The sequence below is a fragment of the Scomber japonicus genome, chromosome 16 (genome assembly GCF_027409825.1).
Source record: "Scomber japonicus isolate fScoJap1 chromosome 16, fScoJap1.pri, whole genome shotgun sequence".
NCBI lineage: Eukaryota > Metazoa > Chordata > Actinopteri > Scombriformes > Scombridae > Scomber > Scomber japonicus.
In genome coordinates, this window is record NC_070593.1 from 18,288,063 (window position 1) to 18,314,921 (window position 26,859).

Here is a 26,859-nt window from a genome sequence, read left to right on the forward strand (position 1 = left end):
CCAAAACGATGCCTTGAGCAGACTGGCCTTTCAGAAAGAACAGAACATGCATAATAAAGGACTGACAGCAAACTGAAACTAAATTTAATCCAAATCAAAAGGTTGTGCCATAGCCTAGCTGTGCCTTTCAGTACGAGCTTTGAAGTCTTTGAATTACCTCCAAAACAATCCAGTCACTGCATATTTATGTGTTTACTTATAGTCTGGGTTATTGTTTTTTTTTTTCGCCCTATCTCTGCAAATGGGTGTTTACCTTGTCGTCTCTGAAAGATTCAATTCATTATCAAACGCTGGAAAAGGAAGCCAGATTTTTCCCCTGCGATGAGTTTTATGCACTTTCCTGCCCCCAGTTTTACCCCTGTTCCCAGTGTCTTACAAATTGTAATGTTGTAATGCTGCAATTATCCACCAATCTACAACTAATCAAGCATGTAGCATTCATTATAAATTTTAACTGAGTCACAGGGATTATTTGTAGAAGCTGAGGTAGATGTGTTTTTTTCCCTTATGTTTCCTGTTTGCCAGTATACCGTTAAGTACTCCAAATGGGCAATGCGTCTTGTGTTCAGACAAGCGCTTGATTACACATTCTTTTTGGGATACTTATGAAAAGGAGTGGTGTTCCCCATGGACGTAATAAAGACAGAGAATATACAGAGATATTTAATGATAATCAATATATAACAAATCTTGACACACCCTTCCTCTAATTATCTCTCTTAATTTGTCTGCCTTTCTGTTTTTTCCCCTATTTTTCTCTGCCTTAGATGAGGATGAGTGCAGCAAAGACAACGTGTGCATCCGGGGCCAGTGTCTCAACACTGATGGCTCTTTCTTGTGCTTGTGTGAAGCCGGCTTCAAGTTCAATGCTGACGCGGCTGACTGTGAAGGTAAGACACAATAAAACTCACTTGTAATAGTTATAGTGATGTGTGATGTTGCCTCTTTAATAGTGATTATTGACCCCAGACTCTATCCCGAGGTTTCTACTCTCTGAGTGAACCAACATGTCAGCATTAGCTGTTTGATCGTCATGCTACATTTAGAATTAAGCATACCCAGTTTAGCACAGTTGGCTATGATTGATTGTCTATAGTTGGTGGAGACTGAGCTTCAATGAAAGTGCCCAAGCCAGGTTTACAGCTTTCCTCCATGGTCTGGGGATGGAGGGGTGCCTGGATGACATGGCTGCAGCCCTGCACTCCCTCTTACCCGAGGGAAGTATGAATGACCCCATTGTGAGCACGAGGTGTTTCTCCCTCTGGAACGTCTCCCTTTAGCTCCTTCACAAGTTCTTTAGTTGCTGTGATAATATTTTTCTTGGCCATTCTTGTTGCCTGCTGCGTTTACTGAGGACAGCTACACCACAGGCCCTCTGGCCAACTCCTACTACACAGCCATTACACTGGAAGCAAAGGAGCTGAGGAGGGAATAAGTGTGTGTGTGTGGGTGGGTGCGTGTGGGTGCGCATGCGTCTGTGTTAGTGTCTGATTGCACATGTGGTTGCGTTTGTGCCTCTGTTTGTCAGTTACTAACCAACATCTGTCTCTCTGTCTCTTTGCACAGACCAGAATGAGTGCAAGGAGTTTGGAAGCTCAGTGTGTGGTACCTGGCGCTGTGAGAACACCATCGGCTCCTACCGATGTTTCAAAGACTGCCAGCCTGGTCACGAGGGAGAAGACACCACAGACTGTGGTGAGTGGTCAAACCGCATATAGTTAAAAAAATAGCAAACAACTGTGTTAAAGAAAAAGTGGAAGATTTTGAGGCTTTTTGGCTGAAGCAAAATATTGGATGGAGTACATACGGTATGTATCTAGAGAATTCTGTCAGTCCATTTACAATTAACTTTGAGTTGACTTTAAGATAGGACAGCCTCAGATCCACTCACCACTCAACATACTCTTCAGGTCTCTCCTTTTCGAGCACAGATAATGATATCTATTTGGCACACAGACACAAAGGGGCTGATGGGAACCAAAAGCTATCGGGTACTCGAAATCTTCCCGCACAAGAGGCCATGGGGGAGATGAAGAGAAGTGGCCCCTGAAATTGGGGCACTTTAGAAAGAGGAGTGCACTGTCACTGGAGGCAGTGTGTGAGGCCAGTAGCTCATAATAATCTCATCCTACTGACAATGGAGCTAATAGAGTGCATCTGGCAGAGAGAAGATGGAACCTGATCACCGCCGTTCTTCTTTGGACAGGGGATAGGATTGTGAGGCCAGTTTACATGGTCCCTTACCTCCTTGTCCCCCTATGGAGGAGCTTGGTCACCTGGTTTGGCTGGCTATGTTTGTACATTTGCTACATCTGGGCCCACAGCTGGCCAACAATAACAGATACATCTCCATGACATCCAGAATACATGGAGCCTTATGTATTTACTGGCAGTAAGAGATACCTTGGGTTTGTGATATTAATGTGGTTTGTTGCACAATGATTTGAGTTTAGCACTCATGATTTTGTAGCGTGTTGTTGCTTGTCTTTGTTGCTCTCATAGCACCATAAAACAACAAGTCGGGTTTATGAGGTCTATGAGAGATTTTAAAAAAGGGCCAAATATTTTCCTTGTATTAAGATGGGATCCAAACAGTCACCGGAGAGTGACAGGCGAGGAGGGGAGAGCAGTCTGAGAGCATCAGAATGGAATGATGTATTGGACTGCAGATGGAGGCTGCAAGTGTTTGTGGGTGACTGTGTGTCTGCGCACATGTGGTTAACTGTAGGTTTTTTGTATATCCTTGCCTATGTGTTTGTGTTAGAGGGAAAGAACTGGGAACTGTAACAGTTATAGAGATGTACTCAGAGTGCAGCGTGACCTCACATATTCTCATGACCCAGAGTTTTTATTGGACTATTAACAGATGGAGATCAGGGGAGAATACGGTGCTGCGGCACTGATCAGTGACAGATCAGACCTCCACCCCCTTCATCATCTCGATCCCAACTATGTGTGGCTGCCTCCTCACTGCACTTTATGAAGTTGTCTGTCTGGCACCAGCTGAAGAGTGCGGAGGTCTGTAGTGTGATAAGAGCAGATTAAAACCAGCTGCTTACCTCTTCTCCTTTAGTGTCAGTATCAACATACCGCTAAACAGCTCATATACTGTAGGTTCAAATCAGTATAGCGCTCATTGGCGTGAAATGTAAACATATACTCCTTAGCAGCCAAGAACTTCAACTTCCATGTCATATGCTGTAAGTTACACATTTCCTGACCTGACATGCTTTGTAGAGAATTATGGAGTAGTTTGGTGGGACTTGATTTTAAAAAGCCTCCCAATGTCCCCTCTGGTGCCACAAAACAAACTCAACTCGTCTGTACGGTTGCCCAGTTATGACCATGTCTGACCATCATTCTTCCCGTTGCTATGTTATAACGCCAGCTGTTCGTGTTTTCACTAGACCCCACAACAAACATTCACACAGTTCAGCACTGACTCACAGGTCCAGATCGAGAACCGAGCCCTTCTTACCCTCAGAAGCCCAACACACCACACAATAGTGGCTTGTTTCACCTCATGATGGGAAGTTGTGGGAGATGCTGCCGTCACCCCAATAAAAGTCAGGGAGGGAGCTCAATTACTTCGGGCCATTTTTGTCTGCTTGTAAAAATCATCAAATATTTAAGAAGAGGCCAGACACTGTAATTTGCAGGTTTGGCAAGGGGCGTTGTTTTATTTTTACTTCGAAGGGGCAGCGATTGTCTTTGGCTCCGCTTGCTGCACTCATTTAGATTTAGAGACCATAATACAAAAGGGAATAACAGGCTTTTTTCCATAGCAATATGTCAAATATGCAAACTGTACTAGGAGGGCTGCCCTCAGCTCTGCAATGATGCTACCAAAGGAACCCTGTGGGCGCAGCATCTGAAAAAGGCAGCATGTGTGTATGAGTAGTAGGTGTATCATTGTTTTTATGCTTTAATTCACCATCATGCTCATAAATTCACTTGAGCCTTGTCTTTAATAAGGCTTGCCCGAGGGCGGAAATTTTCTGCGGTCACACTCATGCCAACCTCCCACCCTAGTACACTTATAGAAATGTAAAGACTTTACCATGTGTGTGCGATTGCTCATGTTCTTGTGCAGATGTAAGATCTTTTTTTTCCCCCTGCACGCTCATTATCTGACAGTTTAACCTTCATTGTAGTTAACCCAAGACAGGTTGTAGATGTAATGATAGATAAATTGCGCAAACATGCTTCCCCATAAACAAATACCTCACCTCATCCTTACCCATTCGCGTGTGAAATAAGCTCTGCATATGGGTCCAATCAGACAAGGGGTTGCCCAGGGAATATGGTAGAAGTGTGGGCTGTGGAGTGTGAGCCAACAGTCACTGATTCTTATATTATTGTTGCCTGCCACCATGTGCTCCAGATTAACACAAAGCAAAGAGACCCACACTTATCCAGGAAGCCTGTTCTCCTGGGTCAGACTATTAGGATAGGTGCCTGTTTTTCCGGGTCACTCCTTACCCTTAGCAACTTCCATCTAAACTGAACTCCTCACCCTCTCCCCTGCCTCACTTCTTCCCTCCAGCCAATTTACAGCGCTGCATGTGTCCTGACGTAACTGATTATTACATGGAAAGAGTAAAAAAGGCAACCCCACGTTCTGTTTGTGTGAGACTAGTTTGACATTGGAGTTATCTCATTTTGTGTTATTCATTTTTTCCCATTAGCCATTAATGCTGTAATTAGCACACTGACTGACTCTCCCTGAATGCAGACGGATCAAAATGGATGGTCAAGTAAACCTGCCATACAAGCACTACACAGAAAAACAAAAGTCATTAAAAATGTTTTGCTCTCAGTGCTCTCATTCTTCCTTGGGATGAACTTTGATTGCATCTCATCACAACATGTGGTTTGCAACGGATTTTGTTCCATGTTACACATGAATGAAAAGCGGCATGCAGACACTGATTATTTCATGTATTAGCGGAGAGCTTTCGTTGCCTTTCCTCCCCTGACCTCCCAGCTGGCTGCCGCTGTCATTCCAACATTCCAAACTACACTATTCACACTTGAGGAAACGTTCCTCAAACTCTAATGTACGATACGCTAAACCTTTACTCTGAGGATATTCATGATTGACCTGTGGGAATATTATTTTCAAAAATGTAGTTTTCAATTATATGCAGCCTCTTACTGCAACAATTTGGCAAACGGATCCTCAGCTGCAAAATGCAAATCTACTGGGTTGGCGGTTTTCAGTATGCGTTCATCCATTCTCCTTCATCTCACAGCCATTTAGGCCCACAAGTCTATTCAAGTAATTTAGGTCCTTTACCGCATTCCTTGTGAAAGGTTGTACAAAATGACAAAGGCAGTTTTGTCTCTGCAGTTTTATTAGCTTGTGGGAGACCCTGTCTCTGACCCCAGAGGCATGTTAGAGAAGTAGCCAAGTCAGGACAGGAACCCTGACAGAGGACTAGTCCCTCAGCAACCCTGAGAAAGCAGTTGTCTGTGTTGGGGTGGGGGAGATGGAGCCCTGGCCAAGCACTCTGTTCAAATGAGATTGGTTGTGGTTTCTCTGGCCCACAGCCTTTATGAGTGCTCAGAGGCAAAATAAAAGTAGTTTAGATAACATGTGAATGACATGTGCTTTTCACTCTATAAATCAATTTGTTTGAAACCTCTGAGGTGCCACTGAACTTGACATCTTATGTCCCAACTGCATCAGATATGTCCAAAATTATATTTACAAGTACAGAACAAGGCTGTTTATTGTAATCACTCAAAAAGTAATGTAAATATTGAAGTTGTTGTAATTTTATTGTCAGCATTATTTTCTGTGTTTGAAATAGCTCTTCCTGTTTCTCTAAACCAAGTTACCATTAGTCATGGAAACTTTGGGATGATCATGGAGGGTGGTTACGAAACTAAAAAGTCAACAAAAATCACACTGATGTTTCAAGAGATTTAATGGTGTGTCAACTAATTTCATAAGCACTCTAAATATCAAATAACAGAGCTGTCTGTCATAATGTTATGAACTTAATGACTTGCAGAAAACACTGAAGCACACATCTGGATGAGTACTTGTTAGTAAATACTATTTTGATGCTTTTTAAAACATTTCTAAACTGAAAAGTATTGTCACAGTATAAGTTGTTGAACAAAATTCTTACCAACGGTTGACAGACTAGACCAAGGTTGGTTTTTTTATGGGTGTCATTTACCAAAATGTACAGTTCATCAGAATTGAAAAACAGATAATTGGTGTATGTCACCAGGCTTGGTAACTTGTCAAAACACAGATAGGTGTATAATGACCAGAGACATTAGGTGCAAAAATAATCCTTCTGAAACCCATGTTTGCTTCTGGGCCTCAATCTTTGAGCAGTGGGTGTGTAATGAGAGCACTGAGGTGTGAGGGCAGGAGTCTTAGCGTAGCGACCAGCTACATTGCTGTGTCCGTCTCTTTCTTCTGCTCTGCTCTCTGTCTCTGTGTCATGGATGTATATAAAGAGCTGCAGCTCCGTGTGTCTGTTTGACCAAAGGCGTGGCTGAGCTACACACGCAGAGCAGAGAGGCCACAGTGGACAAGATGAAGCTCTGAATTCATACAAAGTCCAGCAGTGTAGGGTTGTAAAGAGGTGTAGGCATGTTTATTTGCGCTTTAAAACAATGACAAAATAACGATGACAAAATAATGTTTTATTTATCTGATTCACAGCTCTGTTCTGGCCAGCACTGCACGCTCTCTTCATTCACTCTCTAGCTCCCTTGACCTCTGCTGCTCTCTTTCTCTCACTCTCTTTCTTTCTCTCTCCTCCCCGTGTTTACAAACACTAAACAACAAATCATGCATCATATACTGACCAGGGAACAAATTCACATGACTAAAGTGTGATCATTTAAAACCCTCTGATTATAATCAGCTTTGCCATCTTGCAGAATCAGTCATTGGCCTATCTGTTTTATTCCAATTCCCAAGAAATACTAAATCATTTATGTAAGAAATTGCTAAAAATGTTGCCTCTAAACAGTGAGTAGTTGAGAATCATCATTGTTGGTACATGGTTCAATGTTAGCAACCTCTTCCTCTCCATATGTACTGACATATAGCATGATCTGTCTTCTGGTTTTATTGAAGCTGTTTTATGATTTATTGCCATGCAAACAAGGAACTACTGTGGGCTTCCTCCTGCCAGATTTTATTCCTAATGACGCTTTTGGGCTTAAAATCAAGTCATATATTCAGAATTTGTTCAATGTAACACTTAAAATTGGGTTTAAACAGATAAATCGATTAGGATGGAAAGAAATTCCTGCCAAAAAGCTGCTATAAAATCTCTCTTCTATCCTCTTCCTGCGTGTGAAGTGTCTGCTTAACTGTTGAGCTCCCACAAAGGCTATAAACTTATCACCATCCCAGTGAACTAAGTGTCTCAACTGCGTCTCCTATGAATTAACTGACAACCCACAAAGTTTGAAAACCCTCTTAATGAATTGTCTAATCTGTACAGAATATTTGACATGTTATGATGACAGTGATTTCTGTTGTTATTGTGAGGTCAGAATACTGGTGGTGTGTAATTTGAAAAAGTGGCACCGTGTTTACCGAGAGAGTTTGAAACGCTGTTGTACTAAAGTATAAATATTAATGTTGCGCTCTTCTCTCTGGTCTTGCAGATATTGATGAATGCGTCAATGAAACCATCTGTGGGAACCACGGCTTTTGCGAGAACACAGATGGCTCCTTCCGTTGCCAGTGTGACCAAGGCTACACCAACCCACCCGGAGACATTAGCAGATGTGTTGGTGTGTAACTGCACTGCAATAAATATTCATGATTGATAACCACACTATGAATTACTGCTTAAAGGTTGTGATGTTTTACTTTTTCTTATTATTAACAAATCCCATGAAAATCCCATGAGAAGATTACATACACTGTTCTGCAGCTAGCAATATTCTCTAAATGTGTGGTAATCCACAGCTGAAAATAAAATAGTTCCCAACCGATGCAATTTATATTTACTATAACCTACAGCACCAAGCTGCTTTGGGGAATAATTTCATGTTTTTAGTATATATTTGTGACACATTTTTAAATATTTAGAGTGCAGAGTATTGAAAGATGGAATAACGCTTTGATGGTTTTGATATCGAATATCGCCAGACTAATCCTTCAGTTTAAATCTTTAGACTTTTATTGAGCACATTTAAACAATTTTCACCATTTTATATATGGTGAGATGAGATTTGTTCCAAAATCAGATATCAACCATTTGAAAAAAGTGCCTCCTCCTCATAGAAAATGAATGATTGTACAAATAGACTATATAGATTACTTTATAAAGAAATGCATGTATCAATTGTGAATTTCGGCATTACTCTTTCTTTGCAATTGGAAGTGAATTACTCTTTCAGTAACAGGATGATAAGAATGATTTTGTGTAACCTTGCCACGACCTTGTTGAGCACATGCCTGTGTGTACATGCCTGATCCTTTATTGACCTCACGCCGTCCTGTCTTTCTCAGACGTGAACGAGTGCGAGATGAGCTTGGCGCTGTGCGGTGAGGCCCTGTGTGAGAACTTCGATGGCAGCTTCCTGTGCATCTGCCCCAACGACAATGAGGAATTTGATCCCATCACCAGCCAGTGCCGCTCCCTGGGTAATAGAACAGGACTAGCACTCACAGTGACTCACAGGACTTAATTCTCCATCCCATCGTTGGGAGACAGAGTTTTCCCTGATTTAATGAGCCATCTCTCATTATCCAAACACCAAGAGGGACGAGGTGGACATGACTTACTCTTAGACTATCTTTTGACCTGGCTCTTGCTATTTGTTTTATTGCCTAGGGTTATAGTTGGGTGGATTGCCTACAAAAAATTGTATTAACTAATTCCTCGGACAATGATGTAGTTTCTCCTCTAGTGGAGCCAAGCAAATTCCCAGAGGGCCATGTTTCTGTAACCACATTTCCCACCAAGACAAACAAGGACAAGGTGTAGCTATTGCCAATTAGTGCACCATTGCTCTTTTCCATGCTAACCTCATCTTAAGTGCAGAGGTTACAGATATGCAATGTATTGCAATTTCAGAATGACAGAAAAAGCCCTTTGAGTCATGGAAACACCATTACATCTCCAGCTTGATAGGCGTATGTGTACGGGAATTGGGGCTTATTTACATTATTAAGCGGCGCGCCCTCAGCAGGGATGTTTTTTCTTCTGCCTGGGCACTAAACCCCAGCTATGCCTCTGTGTACCTTTTTGCCACATTCCGCTGTTTGCTTTTGACGTGTGTTAATCAATCATGTGAGAGTGAATTGTGTGTTGACTCACATGCCAGTGTTTCCATTTGGCTAAGCCGGCAGCTTAAGGGTGAAATGCCTGAACCCATGCCTTTGGACAAATGAGCAGGCTCAGCAGTGGCAGGCAAGGGTAATGCATTACCTGCTGGGAGGCATACGGACACACTCTGACAGATAAGGAGCAGAGGCCACTTAACGATGTTCCTGTGCGATAATACTGAAGTGCTGTGGTCTACTGTGATTATATGTACTGGCAGATAAACCCTTTACTGTAGTAACATGACCTACGACCCCTCTGACCTAACTAAATGGTGTCTTTTTGTTTATCTACAGCTGATACTGACCCACAGCCTGATGTTCCAGTTCCTCCTTCAGCTCCTTCAGCTGAGGAGAGGAAGGAGTGTTACTATAACTTGAATGATGCCAACTTCTGTGATAACGTCTTGTCACGCAACACTACAAAGCAGGAGTGCTGCTGTACAGTGGGGGCAGGCTGGGGGGACAACTGTGAGATCCATGCCTGTCCTGTCCCAGGAAGAGGTACAACAAGAGGCAGATGCTCTTTATTGACATGATCTAAATAAAATGGTTCAAGATTTTTCATTACATGTTAATAATACGTCATCCGCATTTAGTTTTTAGTCCTGTTGCATCTTCTTGTTCACTAATAAAGCTGCTTTTTATTTTCCAGATGATTATAACCAGTTGTGCCCTCATGGCAGTGGATTGTTACCCCAGCCTCGTTCCTCTACACTTGGAGAACAGCGGCCTTACATAGGTACTTTCGTGAATACTAAGTCATTTTATTGATTTTCTTTATTGAAAAGCTTTTACAGCTTCCCTTCACGCAAAACTTTACATTGGCACAAAAAGGTGCAACGTCAGCTCCTGTTTTATTTTCACCTGCAGCCACTTTTAAAGCCAGATAGACAGACATAATCCTTCACCACTTTTACGAGGGTTTCTCTGCAGCTAGCCAAGCCTTAATGGGATACCTGCCTGCATGCCTGACTAATTACTGTAATCATAGTGTGTCCTGACAGCTTCTTACGAGAGAGGTGAAAGGCATTTGGAGCAGGGTGCCAATATTTTCAAAAAACAGTGTTTTGACAGTTGTTACTCTCCATTTCAGCACTTGTGTAACAGCAAGGTTTGTATCTCTCCTCAGATGCAAATGAGTGTGAAATGTTTGGATCAGACATTTGTAAGAACGGACAGTGTTCAAATCTCTTCTCTACATATACCTGCTACTGTCGCTCCGGCTTCTATTATGACAACATCCGGCTTGAGTGTGTTGGTAAGAAATGACATCTGTTTTTAATATTTGAAAACATCAATGCAATGTGACAGATGAGCTGTGATGCAGCTCTCTATGTGTATTTTATCAAGTGAGACCAGATTCACAATGACTGATCACCTGCTGTATGTCTCGTGCCAGTGGTTTGACTTCTCTTATCAAGACCACGTTTCCCATAAATCCAATTGCTTTCAATCACATAGGATGTTTTTACTTTTGATTTCGTACTTTATTTATCCAGCTTGTTAGGCAATCCAGCAGATGTCACTGAAAATCTGTGTTACATAATACAAATATGATACATTTCTGTAATAAAATGTTTGTCATGTCTGTGTGCCCTCTGTGCTTTCTAGATTATGATGAGTGTGAATTTGGAAATCCCTGTGTGGATGGAGCGTGTGTGAACACTGCTGGGTCTTTCAACTGTTTCTGCAGTCCTCCACTAGTCCTGGACAGCACACGGCGGCGCTGCATCGGCCTCAATACAACAGAAGGTGTGACACACAAACCCATCTGATCATACTGTTTGCACAATTACAAAAATACTATCCACAGAATGAGGTAAAAACAGAGAAAGTATTAAGAAAAGTGGAGAAAAAGATTAAATAAATATTGACACATTCACCACTGAATGTGATTCAGGTTTATTTTTTTGTATCCTCACTTCATGTTTTTTCCAGTTTTGTCAGTCTTTGTTAAATCTTCTTGGTCTTTCTACCCAGAAACTCTTGAGCCTAATCACGACGTGCACATGGAAATCTGCTGGCAGCGTCTGGAGGGGGACAACATGTGTGCAGAACCCCTCCAGGGCCGCAGGACTACATACACTGAGTGCTGCTGCCTGTATGGCATAGCCTGGAGTGAACAGTGTGCCTTCTGTCCCAGGAGAAACTCTGGTGAGTAACAGAATGTGCATTCAAACACACTGTTTTTTATTTCTAAAATAGTAAAATAGTATAACTCTAACTCTGCTATGGGTGCCGCTGCTTCCAGAGGACTACGCAGTAATGTGCAACCTGCCTCGGAGAGGAGGTTCAGACAGTTTGCGAGAGCAGCCAGGATATGAGTATGGTATTGAGGGGCCAGAGGATCCTGCGGAGCCTTTCAATCCTCCATACTGGGACAACTATGGCAGCCCTGCAGGACCCTATGACATTCCTGAGAGTGTTCCCCTGTTCAACGATAATGATTACAGCCCTCGACAGCCATCTGGCCGTGTCCCCATCCATCGACCACGGGAGCCCCAGCCACAACCAGTGGATTCCTTCTCCGGTGGGTGTATGCATCCTTCTTAGACAAGGAGACACTGTCAGGGTTTTCCCCATTAAGTTCACAGGTCAGAGCAATAGTGTGTAATATATACAGTATGGGAGAACGGGGTTGCTTTTGGTATCCCTCATAAACTGTATCCTTAATAGATTTCCTTTCAATGGCCTATAGTGTCCGGTAGGAATGAGTGACCTTACTCATTTTAGGCTTATTCTTTTCAAAAGATATATCAAATATGTTTTTTTGCACTTGTGACAATGGGCTTGACTGTCCCCATGTTATTTCAATGGGTAAAAAATAAAAATAATTTAGGCAATCCTAAAAAGAATTTAAAATGTTGAATTTAAACATTCATAAATGTGACTTTCAACCCTTAAGAAAATGAGACAAGAATCCTAAACTAGTATGCTTTTTGAAGCTAGCAACCACCTGTTGTGTAGCTCAGATAAAAAACTACCCAAACTGTGGCTCTCCTCTCATGCTTTCGAATGGTAGTGTGATTAATTTATAATTAAACAAACATTTCCATTACCCATTGTGTAAAAAGCCTAGAAGAGAAGCACAGAAAAGTCCTCTCACCTCAATGTCAACTGTTTTACTAATAAAATGACCTTGTAAGTGACCTCTGACCCCAATTCTTAAAATTTTAGAACCAACACTAGCACCCTCTAAGGAGTGACATCTAATGCATGTGACCTCTACCTGTCAAAAGTTTGAATACACTTTTTCATTCAAGTGAATGGTCCAATGTGTCCAACTATGGACTGTTACTGTATATAATATTTAGTAATGCAGTGTTTGAAATGCTTGTAAACTATGAACACCAGCACAAAGGACTCCTCCTTCAAATGTATATTTTATTAATACTATATATTATACTAATGGATCTAAGTATGGAGATTAAAAGTTTCAGTTCGTGAATATGTTGCCCATAAAACCTTACTCTGGAAAGATGTCAGACAAATAAAGTTGAACAAAATGTACAGTATCTCAGTACATATTATTCTTTTCCTAATACAGTACCACTCAAAATTTTGGACACACATTCCTGTTCACCTGATCAAGAAAGTATGTCCAAACTTACTGTACATGTCACTCAAATATGTATAACCATCAGGGTTTATTGTTTACTCTTCAAAACTTTATTTGGATTTGACATTTAATAAAAGAGCTACGCTAAAACATTTAGCTGGGTAACTCCCTCTCAACAACAATGTACAGGTCCATTCACTGAGTTTAGATGGATTCCTCTAATTGAACTTCTTCTGTCTTCTTAAGGAGGAGGAAAGCATTATGATTTAATGCAGCATAAATATCAGGGTTACCATCTTTCCATGAGGATGTGTTGATTCTGACTTTTTTCTTCCCATATAGGAGAACAAGTTTCTTTTTTATTAATAAAAGTGTCAAAAAGATTTTCCTCTTACATATTCCTCTTCCCATTCAGAGCGCTATGAAGGCTTTGAGGGTCTCCGTGCCGAGGAATGTGGAATCCTGAATGGCTGTGAAAACGGCCGCTGTGTTCGTGTGCGGGAGGGCTACACCTGCGACTGCTTTGATGGTTATGAGCTCAACTTAAACAAGATGGCCTGCATAGGTGGGTCCTTTTCTTTTCATCATCTTGGATATCTTTCTCAATAGACCACCCACATTTAGACTCCATGTTCCAAGTCAAAAAATGTTCAGGGACTTCTTAGAATCAATAGGCAATCAATCAGTTCATTTAATCCTGTTTCAAGATGTGGTGCTGAATCATGAAATCAAACCACGGTGAACTCTTCCCTCAAATTTAATCCTTTTGGAGCCAGGTTTTGGATTAATTTCAGTGAGGTAACTCTTTGTGCAGTATATCATCAAGCTCAAGGAGAAGCTTTGAATTAAACAGTGTTGCATTAAGTTATGTTTTATGGGAAACTAATGAAAGCAGTGTACTCCTCAAAACCATTGTGTGTTACCCTTTGGTCTGACTTTCCCTAGCTGCACATTGCGAAGAGTAAAGCCTTGAATCTTAGCCACTTTGTGTATTACATCAGATATTATATCTTTGAAGTGCACTTTGTTTGTTTTGTAAGAAAGTGAGACTGTCTTGTCGTAATGAAAAGCAATGATTACAGTATTCCGTCTGAGTACAGGCTTATCAACTCCAAGGTCAGCCGCTTTCCCAAGGAAACCAAGTGAATTCCGATACTGTGGAAACATGTGGGAGCTGTGCAACTCATGCAGTGCCTCCTTTTATAAATATCACTACACTAGCATCTCCCCATCAGAACATGACATAAACAGAATGAGGGCCATTTGAGATTGACTGCTACGAAATGACAATCAGACCTCCCGGACTGAAGGGGAAGGGGAAAGAAAAACCACTTCAAGGCCAAAAGGAAACAGAATCCATTACACTGTTAATTTAACCATCATTCTGAACAGTTCAGTGTTCAAGGTGGCTGGGAATTCAAGTTCAGAGTCTATCCAGCCAACACGCAACATGACGGCATGTTTGATTAAAGATATACAAGATGAGATATTATGCAACATATCATTCATGTTGAAAACCACCAAATGTGAACTTTAGTGGAACTAATTAAAACATCTTTGTTTATGGCTCATAAGCAACATTTTTTAACACAAAAATCAGATGATTCAAACTAATTCAATGTAGCTGACCAGGCTGTTTCACCTCAAGGTCCATTTAGTAGCTGTTGTGGCGATTTCAATCACATTACATGATCTTCCTCAATGGGTAGAGTTTGTCCAGTTGTCATGGAAAGGTGGATGTTCAAGTTTGAATTTTTACTGAGCATTTTAAAGAATTTTTCATCCATGTTTCAAACTCCATCTGCTGATGAAGACATGTGTGTGATTGAAAGCTTCACAAGACTAAATAGACCTTGAGGTGAGATCTTTCTGTCAGCTGCCTTTTCTAAAATAAACAATGAAGTCTGAAACTCAAAATCAAAAATCCCCGAAGTTTTAGTCATGACAATTAGAGATTACAATAGAGAAAGAGAAAGAAAGACAGTTAAAATGAAAGAAGAAATATGAATCATTTTAGCATTCCAGCGTCCCACCTCTCATACCCATAAGACCACGCAGCTGCAGATGTGGTGCAGACAGCTGTTTCAACTGTGAAATCTCCCCACTGACTAACTCGTCATGTCTCCTTTTCCTGTAGACATAAACGAGTGTGAGGACATCAGTGACAAGGTGCCCTTGTGTGAGAATGGGCAATGCACCAACACAGAAGGGTCCTACAAGTGCACCTGTTTGCCGGGCTTCGTGGCCTCTGCCAAGCCGCACAAATGCATCCCAACGATCCCAGAGTCTGGGCTTCAAGAGACAGGAAACTGAGACAGTGACTGTTGAGCGCTGGCTTCATCCTGTTCCTTCAAAGATCACCGTACACCCCTCTGCCCTTAATCCCAAGGGCCTGGCACTAAACCCCCAACAGTAACACTGAAACGTCCAAATTCGTTTCCTTACATAACACAGACAGACACACAGATATACAACAGAGCACACACTTCCATTCAGCAAAGAACACAGTTATGTCCCCTCCTACATTTACAAGAGGACCAGGAATTGTGCAGTGAATGAATTACATGGGATTTAGCATTTCACCAGATATCCATTTGCCTTAAAGGGATTTTGTGGACTGATCTATTTTATTCAGTAACCCCAGGCAATTTGATATGCAGATATATTTTCCACTCTATTTTCTCTGTCACTTTCTTTTTTTTTTTTTTTTTTGTTGTGTTATTTATTTCATTTACGTGACGAGCCTCTGCAAACTAAGAAAGCAACCTATTTCAGAGGGCATACTTGATTCCTCTTGTTTTATTTGTCTGACCAATTGACTTCAGTGACAGTGTGGAGAGTTAATACATGTATTTTGTAAAAGAAGGAATGTCAAAAGAATTCAGCCTGAAATCAGCACCATGCATTACTGCCACCTCTCTCTCTCCAATATTATCATTGTAAATTGACCTTGGACTCAATGGATCATGCCGGGGTTGACAGACAACAGAAATACAAAGAAAGACTTTTCCCACATCCACCTTTCTGTTCTTTAAGATTGACTACAAGCTGTACACCAAGTTGTAGGATCTCTGGACCAAGAACTGGGAAGACACAGCCAATCTGTAATATTAAAAACTTCTGCTTGGACCTGGAAAGACTGTAGATGTATATGATGATCTGACTATATAATGTTTTATAAAAGGTGCAATAGGTATTACCCACCTTATTTTATTCGACATCATTTATTGCAGTTTTTGTATTAATTTCACAATCTTAATACCAGCAGTGAAGTAGTAAAATTATGATCCTGACGGTTGCTGGTTCTAACAGTATTAACATGTTTTATACTCCTGAAAATACCATGTGTACCAAGTCTTACTGAAGTCTGATACAAGGCTGCATTCTAGCATCACTTCTGTGAAACTACAAGAAGGCTAATTAGTTGAAATGATCCGACAAATGTCACTGCTTAAAGTAAAAAGATTTGTTTTATGTACCATGTTGCACAGGCAAAAAAAGGATTATTCATTCAACTGCAATGCCACTGGATCCCAGATCTCCATTCCCATGTGTGAATCTCTGAATGCATATAAAGACAAAGGCTTCGTTGGAGAGGTTTGGTATATTTTGTACAGATCTAGTACTATGTATTATTTTTGTTACATATTCTCTTAATGCATTATAGCACAACCAATATTTTGTTTGACATAAAACATAAAATGTAAGAAAAAATCTGACATTATAGCTTTGTAGATTTATACATGTCTGTAAAAAAATGTTTTTTTTAAAGCATAACTTTTTATGTATGAGGAGAGTGGCTGACACTGTACCAGAGGAACTGTGTGTATACCCTGCCCTGTGGAGCAGACAATGAAATATATTTTTTGGAAGTGGCAGCACTGTTCTGATCGCAGACATTTTGTCTCTTCAAGTTCATTACAAAGACAATGCTTTTGAAATGCAAGCACCAACTTCTGTGTGTTACAACCCTACGGTTAAATATTAGTAATTGTGAACATTATTTCTTTTAGTCTCTTTGTTGGATTCTTAGGTCATGAATGTATCATAAACAGTATCAGCCCACCCATTTGGTTTCTGTATTTGAATTCCCATTCATGCCTTTTTTTGTCTTTTATATTCAGGTGTGAGAAAATAATGTCATTATTTGTTTAATGGACTGAAATTCTCTCCAGAAATCTCAGCAGCACAGAAACGAAAGAGGAATTTTAATGTTGTAGGATGAATTTAAGTTAACGACTTATGCCCTTAACCTGCATTCATAAACTATAAACCTGCAATTGTACAAATGTTTCCACTTGATATCCACTGTACTTCACTGTGTTGCGCTAATCATCACCTGAACCGGACCAGAAGACTAACATTTAGGTCAAAGTTGGAACATTTAAAGCCTTTCAAACCTACAAATAACTTCAGATAATGTCTTGTTGTAAAGCTATGGTCATTGAAAATGTCATGCTCATTCATTTTGTTTACCTCTTGACTGTAATCACTATCAGTCATCAAAATAAAAATGTAAAAAATATGAATCTGTGAGAACTTATTTTGACATCTTGAATACATCATTTGCATATTTAGTTAGTAGTAAGTTTCTCAGCTGTAATGAAATGATTCACAGGATGCTGCATTTTGTTAGTTGCAGTTTTGCATGGTCTACATCCACTACTAATGATTATAGAGTGTTGAAACCATTTGTTGTAGGTTTGTATAGGGATGGCACATCATTGTGTGACTCTCAGAAGTGTTTGCAAGTATTTAGATCCTTAATTCAAGTAAAAATGCATTATAATTAAATAATTTATCATGTACAAAGTATAAAAAGTAAAAGTGCTTCTGCAGAATGACACTTTACAGAGTGTTACTATATATTACATGATTGGATTATAATGACTGTGCTAGCATGCAAGGAAAATTTAAATGCTGCAGCTGGTCAAGTTGGAGATAATTGCAACTCATTTATAAACTGCTGGCTAGTTTAATCGAGAACATGTTTAGCATTTTTTGTTACGTAAGCTCATGTTTTGTAGACCTATGTAAAAGCTTAATCTGAAACTAATAACTGTTGCTGCAGAATAAATGTAGTGGAATAAGGTACAAATTTTCCTCAGATATACAGAATATGGAATTACTTCAGTGGTATTTCAAAGCTGTACTGTGGTACAGTACTTCATTTCTGCCGTTGGTGTTAGTTTTCAGCTCATATAAATCACATATTTTGAGGTTATTCTCTCTCTATGTCCTCTAACCCAGTGGTTTTCACACTTTTTCATGTCAGGGACCCCTAAACTGAGAAAAAAATAAGGCCACAGAACCCCATCTGATAAGACTTTTCCATTTAGATGTTGTATTACAAAAAGTGTATGAAACCCATGACCAAAATAATCATACATTATGTGAAAAATATTCCCATTTTCGCTGGGGACCCTTAGGAACCCTATCAAGGACCCATGGAAGTCCAGGTCCTAGTTTAAGGAACATTGTTCTTACCTACAGTACAAATAAATCACAACTGGGCAATGTCTGCTGTATTAACCCTTACATACTCTTCATACTCATGACTCTTCACAGTAGCCTATGGAGCAGGTCATATCCCCTTATAATGAATCCATGTACCAAATTTTAACCACAAATGTAATCTGCATCTATAGATACATAATCAGTCATTAATTAATGGATGATTGATCTTCCATGTTTCAGAGAGCAGAGTGCTTTCTTTAGGGTTGACACTTAATGTCAGAAAAAACACATTGACTATCACAGTATCACAGTATCTCATGCTATTTAAACAAGTGAATATAACAGCCGTAATTAATAATACATGCGACAACATTTGAAAGGTAGGTTTCATGATAATCATTAAAACCACCAATCAACACGCTATTTGTGCAAAAATGTATACCAACCGCAAAAAAGGAAATTATTTTGAAAAAACCCGAACAGGATCTAAGGGTTAACAAAATATTCCGGTAACTGTCATTAAAAACAATAACTTGGCATTAAAATTATTTATTAAACGATATTGCCCTCTAGTGGCCAGACAGAAAACAGGCTCCGTTTTTTAATCCATCCATGTTTTTTTTCCCATTGGTTTCCCGAGGAACTGGGAGCCATTCCTGAAGGACGCTGGGAAATTGAGTGTAGCTGCCTATCCTTTGTCGACATATACAACACAGTGGAATACACCTCCCAGAAACCACCTCGCTCCATACGTGTTGTCGTGGATTCGAGCCGTAACCTCTCACGTTATCTGTGTTGCTAATGTAAATCTCGGTACTCATTTAAGGCGACACAAACCTGTCTTTTATTATTTGGGATGCCGCCATTGGACCAGTGGACATTTGGTTAGAAAGTAGCAAGCTCGGATAAGTATGTCCACTGATGAAAGTGTCTTAATAGCTCCGCGACCATGTGAGAAATAGTAGCCTATATGTGGTAATGAGTGGTGAGGGTGTGACATTCACTGCCAGTGTTGCCAGTGTTGCCTGTTTTGCCAGCTGTGAGTTACAGTTTTGAGGAATATACCAGTGTTAAATCTTGCTAATATCCATGCTAACTGTAGATATTTGCCCTTGATGTCTATGACTGTATGATTAAATAGGCCTAGTATTATTCAAGTATTGGATCTCACTTTTCTGGCTTGGAAGGAGGTATGCACACATGCTTCATGTCCTAATGGCAAAGGAAGAATGCATCACACAAGCATGCAACATAGCAAAGGACACTTCAAAACTACGAAACAGGAAAACCTGTCCCACTTCAGAAAAGAATCAGATCTTCCCAAATCCATCCAAAAACACTCACTACCCACCAGAGGATGACAGCCAGGCTTCAAATGGGATGTCTGCTCACTGGTCAAACAGAGGAAGAATCTCTACCAGTGAGGAACCCTCACCCAGGCTGCTGCCTTTCCTTTTGATGGTGGGGCTCTCCTTCTCCACACGCCTGTATAAAATAACAGAGCCCCCTCATGTGTGGTGAGTGAAAGTCTCCTGCATGTGTGTGTGAGCTCGGTCCATTTGTCTGTCTCATTTGTGACATAAGGGTTCTTCTTGGTATTTCAGCTGGGATGAGACGCACTTTGGGAAGATGGGAAGCTACTACATCAACAGGACCTTCTTTTTTGACGTCCATCCTCCTCTTGGAAAAGTAAGATGGCAGTGTGGTACTTTCCATACAGACGCAACTGTCTAGTCTGAGGAATACTGACCTCCTTTGCTCTTTTCAAGATGCTGATAGGTCTTGCTGGTTACATGACTGGCTACGATGGCACCTTTCCCTTCATAAAGCCAGGAGATAAATATGAACACCACAGCTACTGGGGGATGAGAGGGGTATGCTGCTCTCTGAACTATGAAACCTTTTTTTCCCCTAAATGCTTTACAGTATAATTTCAATGTATAGCCATGTGCTCCTGTAACAACTTTCATCTTTCCTTCCTCCTGCCCTCCAGTTCTGTGCTGTGTTAGGCTCCTTTCTCCCCATCTTTGCCTACTTCATAGTGTTGGAGTTGTCTAGGTCTCACACTGCTGCTCTTATCACTGCTATTCTGCTCATATTTGGTGAGTAATCATCCTTACATTGTAAATAGATCAGATACATTTAGATAAGATAGATTACTAGGTGCAAAGTGGTTATAATATTTTTTATATAACTTTATTGTCAGAAGTCTGGGTTATATGCTGATTTTACCAAAATGGCAATTAGACAACTGATGAGTGTTGTGTGTTAAGATAATCAGTTTGCATGTTAAATTAAACATTGTAATGCATGCCAATGCAGCATATATTTAGTCTGTTGAAATGATAATAAGAATCTGTGTTTGATTACTCCCTCCTGACAGACACTGGCTGCATCACTATTTCCCAGTACATCCTGTTGGACCCCATACTCATGTTCTTCATCATGGGAGCAGTGCTGAGCATGGTTAAGTTCAACCAGCAGAGACACAGGTAAGGTCATCACTACAACTTTTATTTGGGGGTTTTCTGTCTTGTTCTCTGCTTTATATTGCTGAAATTGTAAGTAGTTTAACCAATTAATTGATCATCAGTAAATTAAATGGCTGATATTTAAATTATCGATTAGTAATTTAAGTACATTTTCAAGTAAAACTACCACACATTTCTTGGCTATGGCTTCATAAATTAGGCTATTTGTTTTTCCCAATTTCATATAATTGTAAATTGGCATACACTTTATTTTCTGTGGTTTATAATTATATAAAATATGTCCTCATAGGAGAAGTTATGATCGTTGGCAAATACTGTACATTAATAAAAACTTGATTGTGAAAATGTGATTATATCTGCTTATGACTACATTATAGTGTTAAAACAGTTATGTACTACTTGTAAAAGCTGAAAAGTGGGACTTAAAATAAAGTATTATTGTAAATGAACACCAATGACTTTTGGTCAAACTAAAGATTATTTTATTTTATTTTGTGTTCTGTGACCTGCATTTCTTTTCTTTTTTGTTATGTGTAATAGTTTAGTTGTTTTTTAATTTTTTTTCAGTTTTCTTTTATTTTCCAAAAAGGAAATGCTTATCATGAAACCACTTTACTTACTTGCAGTGTTTAATGTTTGGCAGGTAGTCAGGGTGTGCTTCTGACTGTGGTTATTTTCCTGACCGCTGGTGTAATAGGCAGTAAATGGTCTCATTGTTTTTTCCAGGCCTTTTACTGCCCCCTGGTGGCTGTGGCTGGTATTGACTGGTGTAAATCTTGCTGGAGCTTTGGGGGTGAAGTTTGTGGGTCTATTTGTCATCCTGCTGGTGGGACTGAACACAGTGTCAGACCTGTGGAGACTATTGGGGGACCTGAGTCTGTCACTGGTAAACAGCAGCATTCATTTCATGGTTCTGGTAACTGATGGTGTTAATGAATAATTGTAGCAGTCCAGTTATTCTCATCTTCTTTTCTGACTTCAGGTGGACGTTGCAAAACACCTCCTGGCTCGGGTTGCTGGACTCATCCTGCTTCCACTCTTTTTCTACATTTCAATATTTGCAATCCATTTTGTTGTTTTGAACAAAAGGTGATTGTTGGATACAGTCTGATTACTACACCACTCACAGAATAATGTGTGATCATATCTACTGCATTGCTTGCATAGTCATGATCTCTCTTCTCTCTCACTAGTGGACCAGGAGACGGTTTCTTCAGTTCTGCCTTCCAGTCTCGTTTAATAGGGAACAATCTACATAATGCATCCATGCCTGAGTGTGAGTCCCAAACACGTGTGAATAAAACCACATGGCAATGCAACTGTGTTTACTAAAACACTAATGGAAAAGAAGCTCGAAGAGAAATTTAAGCATTCCTTCGGTATTGATGATAACCAGACGGGTTCAAACGTTTGCTTACATTTCTCTGTCTGCATGAATCAAAGTGAAATATTTAGATTATTTTAGTAAAGCTTTTTGTTCTTGTTTATGCTCTGTTTCATAATTGCCTATTGTTGGAACTGGTTGCCACTTTAATTGATTTTCTCAAATACATTTAAGGTAAAATATACTTGTTTCTTGTCTTTTTAACAATGTGAGGCTATATTTTGTTTTTCTGCTGCAGACCTGGCATATGGCTCCACCATTACAATAAAAAACCTCCGTATTGCTGGAGGCTATTTGCACTCTCATTGGCACTTATATCCAGAGGGAGTGGGAGCAAAGCAGCAGCAGGTTGGGCCACATGTGAACATTGTCAAATATATTAAAATATCATATCCATAATGTGTTTTACATCCTCTAAATCAACTCTTTTTCTTCTGTGCTCTTACAGGTGACAGCCTACCTGCATAAGGACTACAACAACTTGTGGCTGGTTCACAGACACGATGTTAATAATTGTGAGGAGAAGTGGTTGATTTACAGTTTCATAAATACTAATAACATTTATTATCAAATCAAAAATAAAGTGATGTATAACCCTCTGTTATTTGTCTTTATAAAGCTCAGTCTGGAGCCAATGATCTGGTCCGTCATGGTGACATAATCCGATTGGAGCACAAAGAGTAAGAACTGTGAAAAGGAAAATGCATCTCTTAACCGCTGCTGATTTTAAACAATTCAGTCTCTTTCTAGACAAAGTTGCTTTATATGTTATGTCCTGTTCATTTTGCTTTGTTTCTTCAGAACAACTCGTAACCTTCATAGTCACCTCCATGAAGCCCCTCTGACTAAGAAACACTTTCAGGTTACAGGATATGGCATCGTGAGTAAGCTTATAACATAAAGCTGCACACTAAACAGTTAGTTGTGTAATAATTAAATAACCCACATTATTTGAAGCACTGCATAAAGCATACCTGTCAACTTTGAGCTTTGAAAATAAGAGAAATTTACCGGGATTCTGACCCAGAATAAGGGAAAATTTGCACTTTTTTACAAAGAGATGATGAAAATATTTTCATTGTTTCTTTAAGGCTTTAGATCTTTGAATAATTTCAACAATCCATAGTAGACATACAAGAACACATTTTATGAGTGTTTTACAAACTTCACTAAATATATCTCTCTTTTTACATCAGTAACAAAAATTACAATTTCAGTGCTTTGTTTTTTTGAGACATGTAACAATATCATTGTTTATGAGCACATAACAAACATGAAACTTAATACAAGTGTGTGTGTCTGAGTGGAGTGAGGTGTGTGTGCCTCTCCTACCTCGACATCCATGATGACCACCCTGCAATTGATTGAGCCAGTCACTTCCTCTAGTTCTGATCCTGATATAATCAAAGTTTTTGTATCGCCCACTGACGCGACTGCCACCTGCTGTTATGGAGGTGACCTGCACAATTGTTCAAAACGGGAAACCAACAGGATTTTTATTTAAATAAGGGAGAATCCCGGTAAAAACGGGAGGGTTGACAGGTATGGTGTGAAGTTGCTGGACAATTGTATAGCATCATAACATTATTTGTGTTCCCTAAACACCTTTTTAATCTTTGGCCTGTTCTTAGAACGGTACAGGAGACACCAACGACCTCTGGCAGATTGAGGTGTGTGGAGGTCGGAAGGGTGACCTGGTGAAGGTGCTGCGCAGCAAAGTCCGCTTTCTGCACAGAGCTACCGGTTGTGTGCTTTACTCCTCTGGCAAGACTCTTCCCAAGTGGTAAGAATGGCCTTATCTACTCTGACCTGTCATAGTTTTTAAAGATTCATTCTTGTGTGTGTGTGTGTGTGTACTGTGGAAGCTGACTGCGGGTCTTGTTTGTGTTCAGGGGCTGGGAACAGGTGGAGATGACCTGTAGTCCCTACTTGAAGGAGACTCCAAGCTCTCAGTGGAACATTGAAGATCACATCAATCCCAAATGTATGATACACATTTCCTTCTGCTCCTATGCTTTTTTCCCACATTTAGATGTCCAGCATTAACCAACACACTGTTTCTCCTTGTATGTTTTGACAGTGCCCAACATCAGCCTGTCCGTGCTGAAGCCCCACTTTCTGGAGATATTACTGGAGTCCCACATTGTTATGATAAGAGTATGGATCCATGAGATAAATCCATCTGTTAATTAATGAATATGTTTTAACTGAAGTGATTGTTGTAACAAAACATGTATCTTTACAGGGCAACAGCGGTTTAAAGCCCAAAGACAATGAAATGAACTCAAAACCCTGGCACTGGCCCATCAACTATCAGGTACACTGCATGATATGTAGTATAGTTTTATGGTATAACCATTAAGTGCATAGTTAAGTTTACTATCTGCATATGTTCTTGTTGTATTTTTGTTAAGGGACTGAGATTTTCTGGAGTGAATGAAACAGAGTATCGTGTTTACCTGCTGGGGAACCCTGTAAGTCTGTCTTTAGCTTCATTCATGTCCATGTGGTATTGTAGGTTTTGTTCTGTCAGTGCACACTGTGATTAAAAACTCTTTCTTAGGTGGTCTGGTGGATTAATCTGGCCAGTTTGGGATTGTATCTGATCATGGTGGCAGTAGCCTCTATCGCCCTCCATAGAGGTGTCTCAGTGGACCAGAAACGAAGAGGTAGGATTATTAACACTGGTTTCATCTCATTGTAGACTTTACCGTCAAATGAATCAACATTTTGTTCTTGCTGTGTGTTTCAGAGCACTCCTCTGTTCTCATGAGAGGAGGAGGACTCTTACTCCTCGGCTGGCTGCTGCACTATGCACCTTTCTACACGATGGGCCGTATCCTCTACTACCATCACTACTTCCCTGCCATGCTCTTCAGCACCATGCTAACAGGTACCCTTTACATTATGCCTATTTCTTCTATAGACAGAAGATACAGAAGCGGTCATGTTGGTTGAAGCATTCTCTTGGTTTCTCACAGGAATCACATTAGACATCCTGCTAAAGAGTGCTGATCTGCTGCTCCGCCCACCTTACTGTGATTGGCTGCAGAGAATCGGGCAGATTTTACTTGTGTTTAGTGTTCTTTACAGGTGAGTCGTAAACAGTATATCATCTGCGTGTGACTTTAATTAGGTCTGTTGTGGTTATGCATCTATTGCTTATGCCCACTTTTTCTTATTAATCTCATCAAAATGCCTTTCAATAGCCCCAATAAACATTCCTGCACTTATTCTGTCTGCTGTGGGTTGACATATAGCTGAAGAAAGTGATTGTGATGTAAAAATGCTTATTGGCTTGCTTGCCAAGATGTCTGTACACTAAATTAGAAGCTGACTGGAAGCAGGGGCAAGCTTCTTCCCTGGCTTTATCTGAAGGAGAAAGAAAAGACTGCCCCTAAAGCTTACTATTTAACTTGTTATATCTTTTGTTAAGGATTAACAGAAAATGAGATATATCATATTAATTAGTGAGCTTAAAGGCAGAAAGAGCCAGACTAGCGATTTCCCCCGCTTCCATTTTTATGCTAAGCTAAGCTAATCATGTCCTGATTATAACTTCATATTTAATGTTTAAACATGATATAGGTATTGATCATCTCCCTTTCTTGCCAACAGTTAGATGAGATTCTCATTTAGTGATTTGAGATGACTTTGTAACATGTAAAGTTTAAATATGCTTCCTTTTGTGTAACTTATTTGTATCTGTTCTTCGTTAGTTTCTGCCTGTTCCATCCGCTCACCTATGGCATGACGGGGCCTCTGGCACACGAGCCAGGCAGCTCCATGGCTGGCCTGAAGTGGATGGACTCCTGGGAATTCTAGACAGCTTTGCATGAAGATGACACTAATGATGATGAGTGATATATAGCAAATGTTCTGAATATAAGGAACATTGTTTACAGATAGAAATAAGATTTCAAAGGTACTGTACACACTACAATAGTATCCCTACCTGCCCAAGTATTTATGTCTCATTTCCAAGTGTTTTAGTTTATGATGTATGTATAAGATGGACTTGAACCAGTGCAATATGAAAGACGTGGAGGTTTTGAGAAGAAGGATCTAGACACTAATCAACACCAAACTGCCTTAACTCATAACACAGATCACATTCAGGATTTATATTGTATGTCACAATAATAAGCTAAAGTGCCTCCAAGGAGCTAGTGAAAGTACATCCTGAAATGTGTTGATAATACATTTCTTTGCTCAACAAATTCAGTGAAAATCCTTTTTATACATAATAATAGGCTATAAAAGACTGTATTGACGTTAGTGCTCGGTATTTTTGTATTGTATTTAGCCATTAGTGCTGTCTGGTACTGGCTTTGTTTTTGACCTTAAGACTACTGCTGGCTCTGGTGATCAATAAACTGTTATTCTTGTAGCCTGTGCTTTCTCATGCTCCTACAGTATAAACAACATTTAATCCTCTTCAGTAGCAACACAAAATTAATTTTCAGTTTGGACCACAGAAACTGACCTGTTGTCTTTTTTCTGTAGACAGTGGTTTTTTTATTTTTTTTTATTTTCTCTTGCAGAAAAATCGTAGTTAACCAGAAAGGCTTCACTGATATTAAAAATTGTGTAGGCCAAGATGGGCAGTAACGGAGAGTTACAGACTCTACATAACACTAAGTTAGAT

At 40.0% G+C, this 26,859-nt stretch overlaps 2 protein-coding genes across 2 annotated transcripts in view; both read left to right on the forward strand.

The window, feature by feature from the left end:
- The window catches only part of LOC128375217 (latent-transforming growth factor beta-binding protein 2-like), an 80,344-nt gene extending 64,776 nt beyond the window's left edge, over nucleotides 1–15,568 (forward strand). Inside the window, exons 30-41 of the mRNA XM_053335508.1 lie at nucleotides 768–890; nucleotides 1,567–1,695; nucleotides 7,648–7,776; nucleotides 8,501–8,635; nucleotides 9,614–9,820; nucleotides 9,972–10,058; nucleotides 10,449–10,577; nucleotides 10,931–11,071; nucleotides 11,300–11,473; nucleotides 11,571–11,849; nucleotides 13,294–13,443; nucleotides 15,016–15,568. Of these exons, the coding sequence (XP_053191483.1) occupies nucleotides 768–890; nucleotides 1,567–1,695; nucleotides 7,648–7,776; nucleotides 8,501–8,635; nucleotides 9,614–9,820; nucleotides 9,972–10,058; nucleotides 10,449–10,577; nucleotides 10,931–11,071; nucleotides 11,300–11,473; nucleotides 11,571–11,849; nucleotides 13,294–13,443; nucleotides 15,016–15,191 (1,859 nt within the window). The 3' untranslated portion in view covers nucleotides 15,192–15,568. The remainder of the gene's footprint in view (nucleotides 1–767; nucleotides 891–1,566; nucleotides 1,696–7,647; nucleotides 7,777–8,500; nucleotides 8,636–9,613; nucleotides 9,821–9,971; nucleotides 10,059–10,448; nucleotides 10,578–10,930; nucleotides 11,072–11,299; nucleotides 11,474–11,570; nucleotides 11,850–13,293; nucleotides 13,444–15,015) is intronic.
- A 3,612-nt stretch (nucleotides 15,569–19,180) lies between these two features.
- Nucleotides 19,181–26,553, forward strand: pomt2 (protein-O-mannosyltransferase 2). Its single transcript, XM_053335562.1, has 21 exons — nucleotides 19,181–19,852; nucleotides 19,940–20,024; nucleotides 20,105–20,209; nucleotides 20,329–20,437; nucleotides 20,719–20,827; nucleotides 21,554–21,713; nucleotides 21,810–21,916; nucleotides 22,021–22,103; nucleotides 22,450–22,559; nucleotides 22,660–22,726; nucleotides 22,831–22,891; nucleotides 23,013–23,091; nucleotides 23,843–23,994; nucleotides 24,104–24,195; nucleotides 24,292–24,368; nucleotides 24,457–24,528; nucleotides 24,626–24,685; nucleotides 24,775–24,880; nucleotides 24,964–25,104; nucleotides 25,193–25,304; nucleotides 25,931–26,553. The coding sequence occupies exons 1-21, from the start codon at nucleotides 19,536–19,538 to the stop codon at nucleotides 26,034–26,036; spliced, it is 2,310 nt and encodes a 769-aa protein (XP_053191537.1). The 5' UTR covers nucleotides 19,181–19,535; the 3' UTR covers nucleotides 26,037–26,553.
- The last annotated feature ends 306 nt before the right edge of the window (nucleotides 26,554–26,859 follow it).

What these genes read in the sequence shown, in the direction of transcription:
- pomt2 (XM_053335562.1), top strand. Translation starts at nt 19,536, where the DNA reads ATGCTTCATGTCCTAATGGCAAAGGAAGAATGCATCACACAAGCATGC. An exon ending in TGGGAGCAAAGCAGCAGCAG is followed by an intron (nt 22,560 to 22,659) that starts GTTGGGCCACAT and finishes GTGCTCTTACAG; the next exon opens with GTGACAGCCTACCTGCATAA. An exon ending in GTGTTTAGTGTTCTTTACAG is followed by an intron (nt 25,305 to 25,930) that starts GTGAGTCGTAAA and finishes GTTCTTCGTTAG; the next exon opens with TTTCTGCCTGTTCCATCCGC.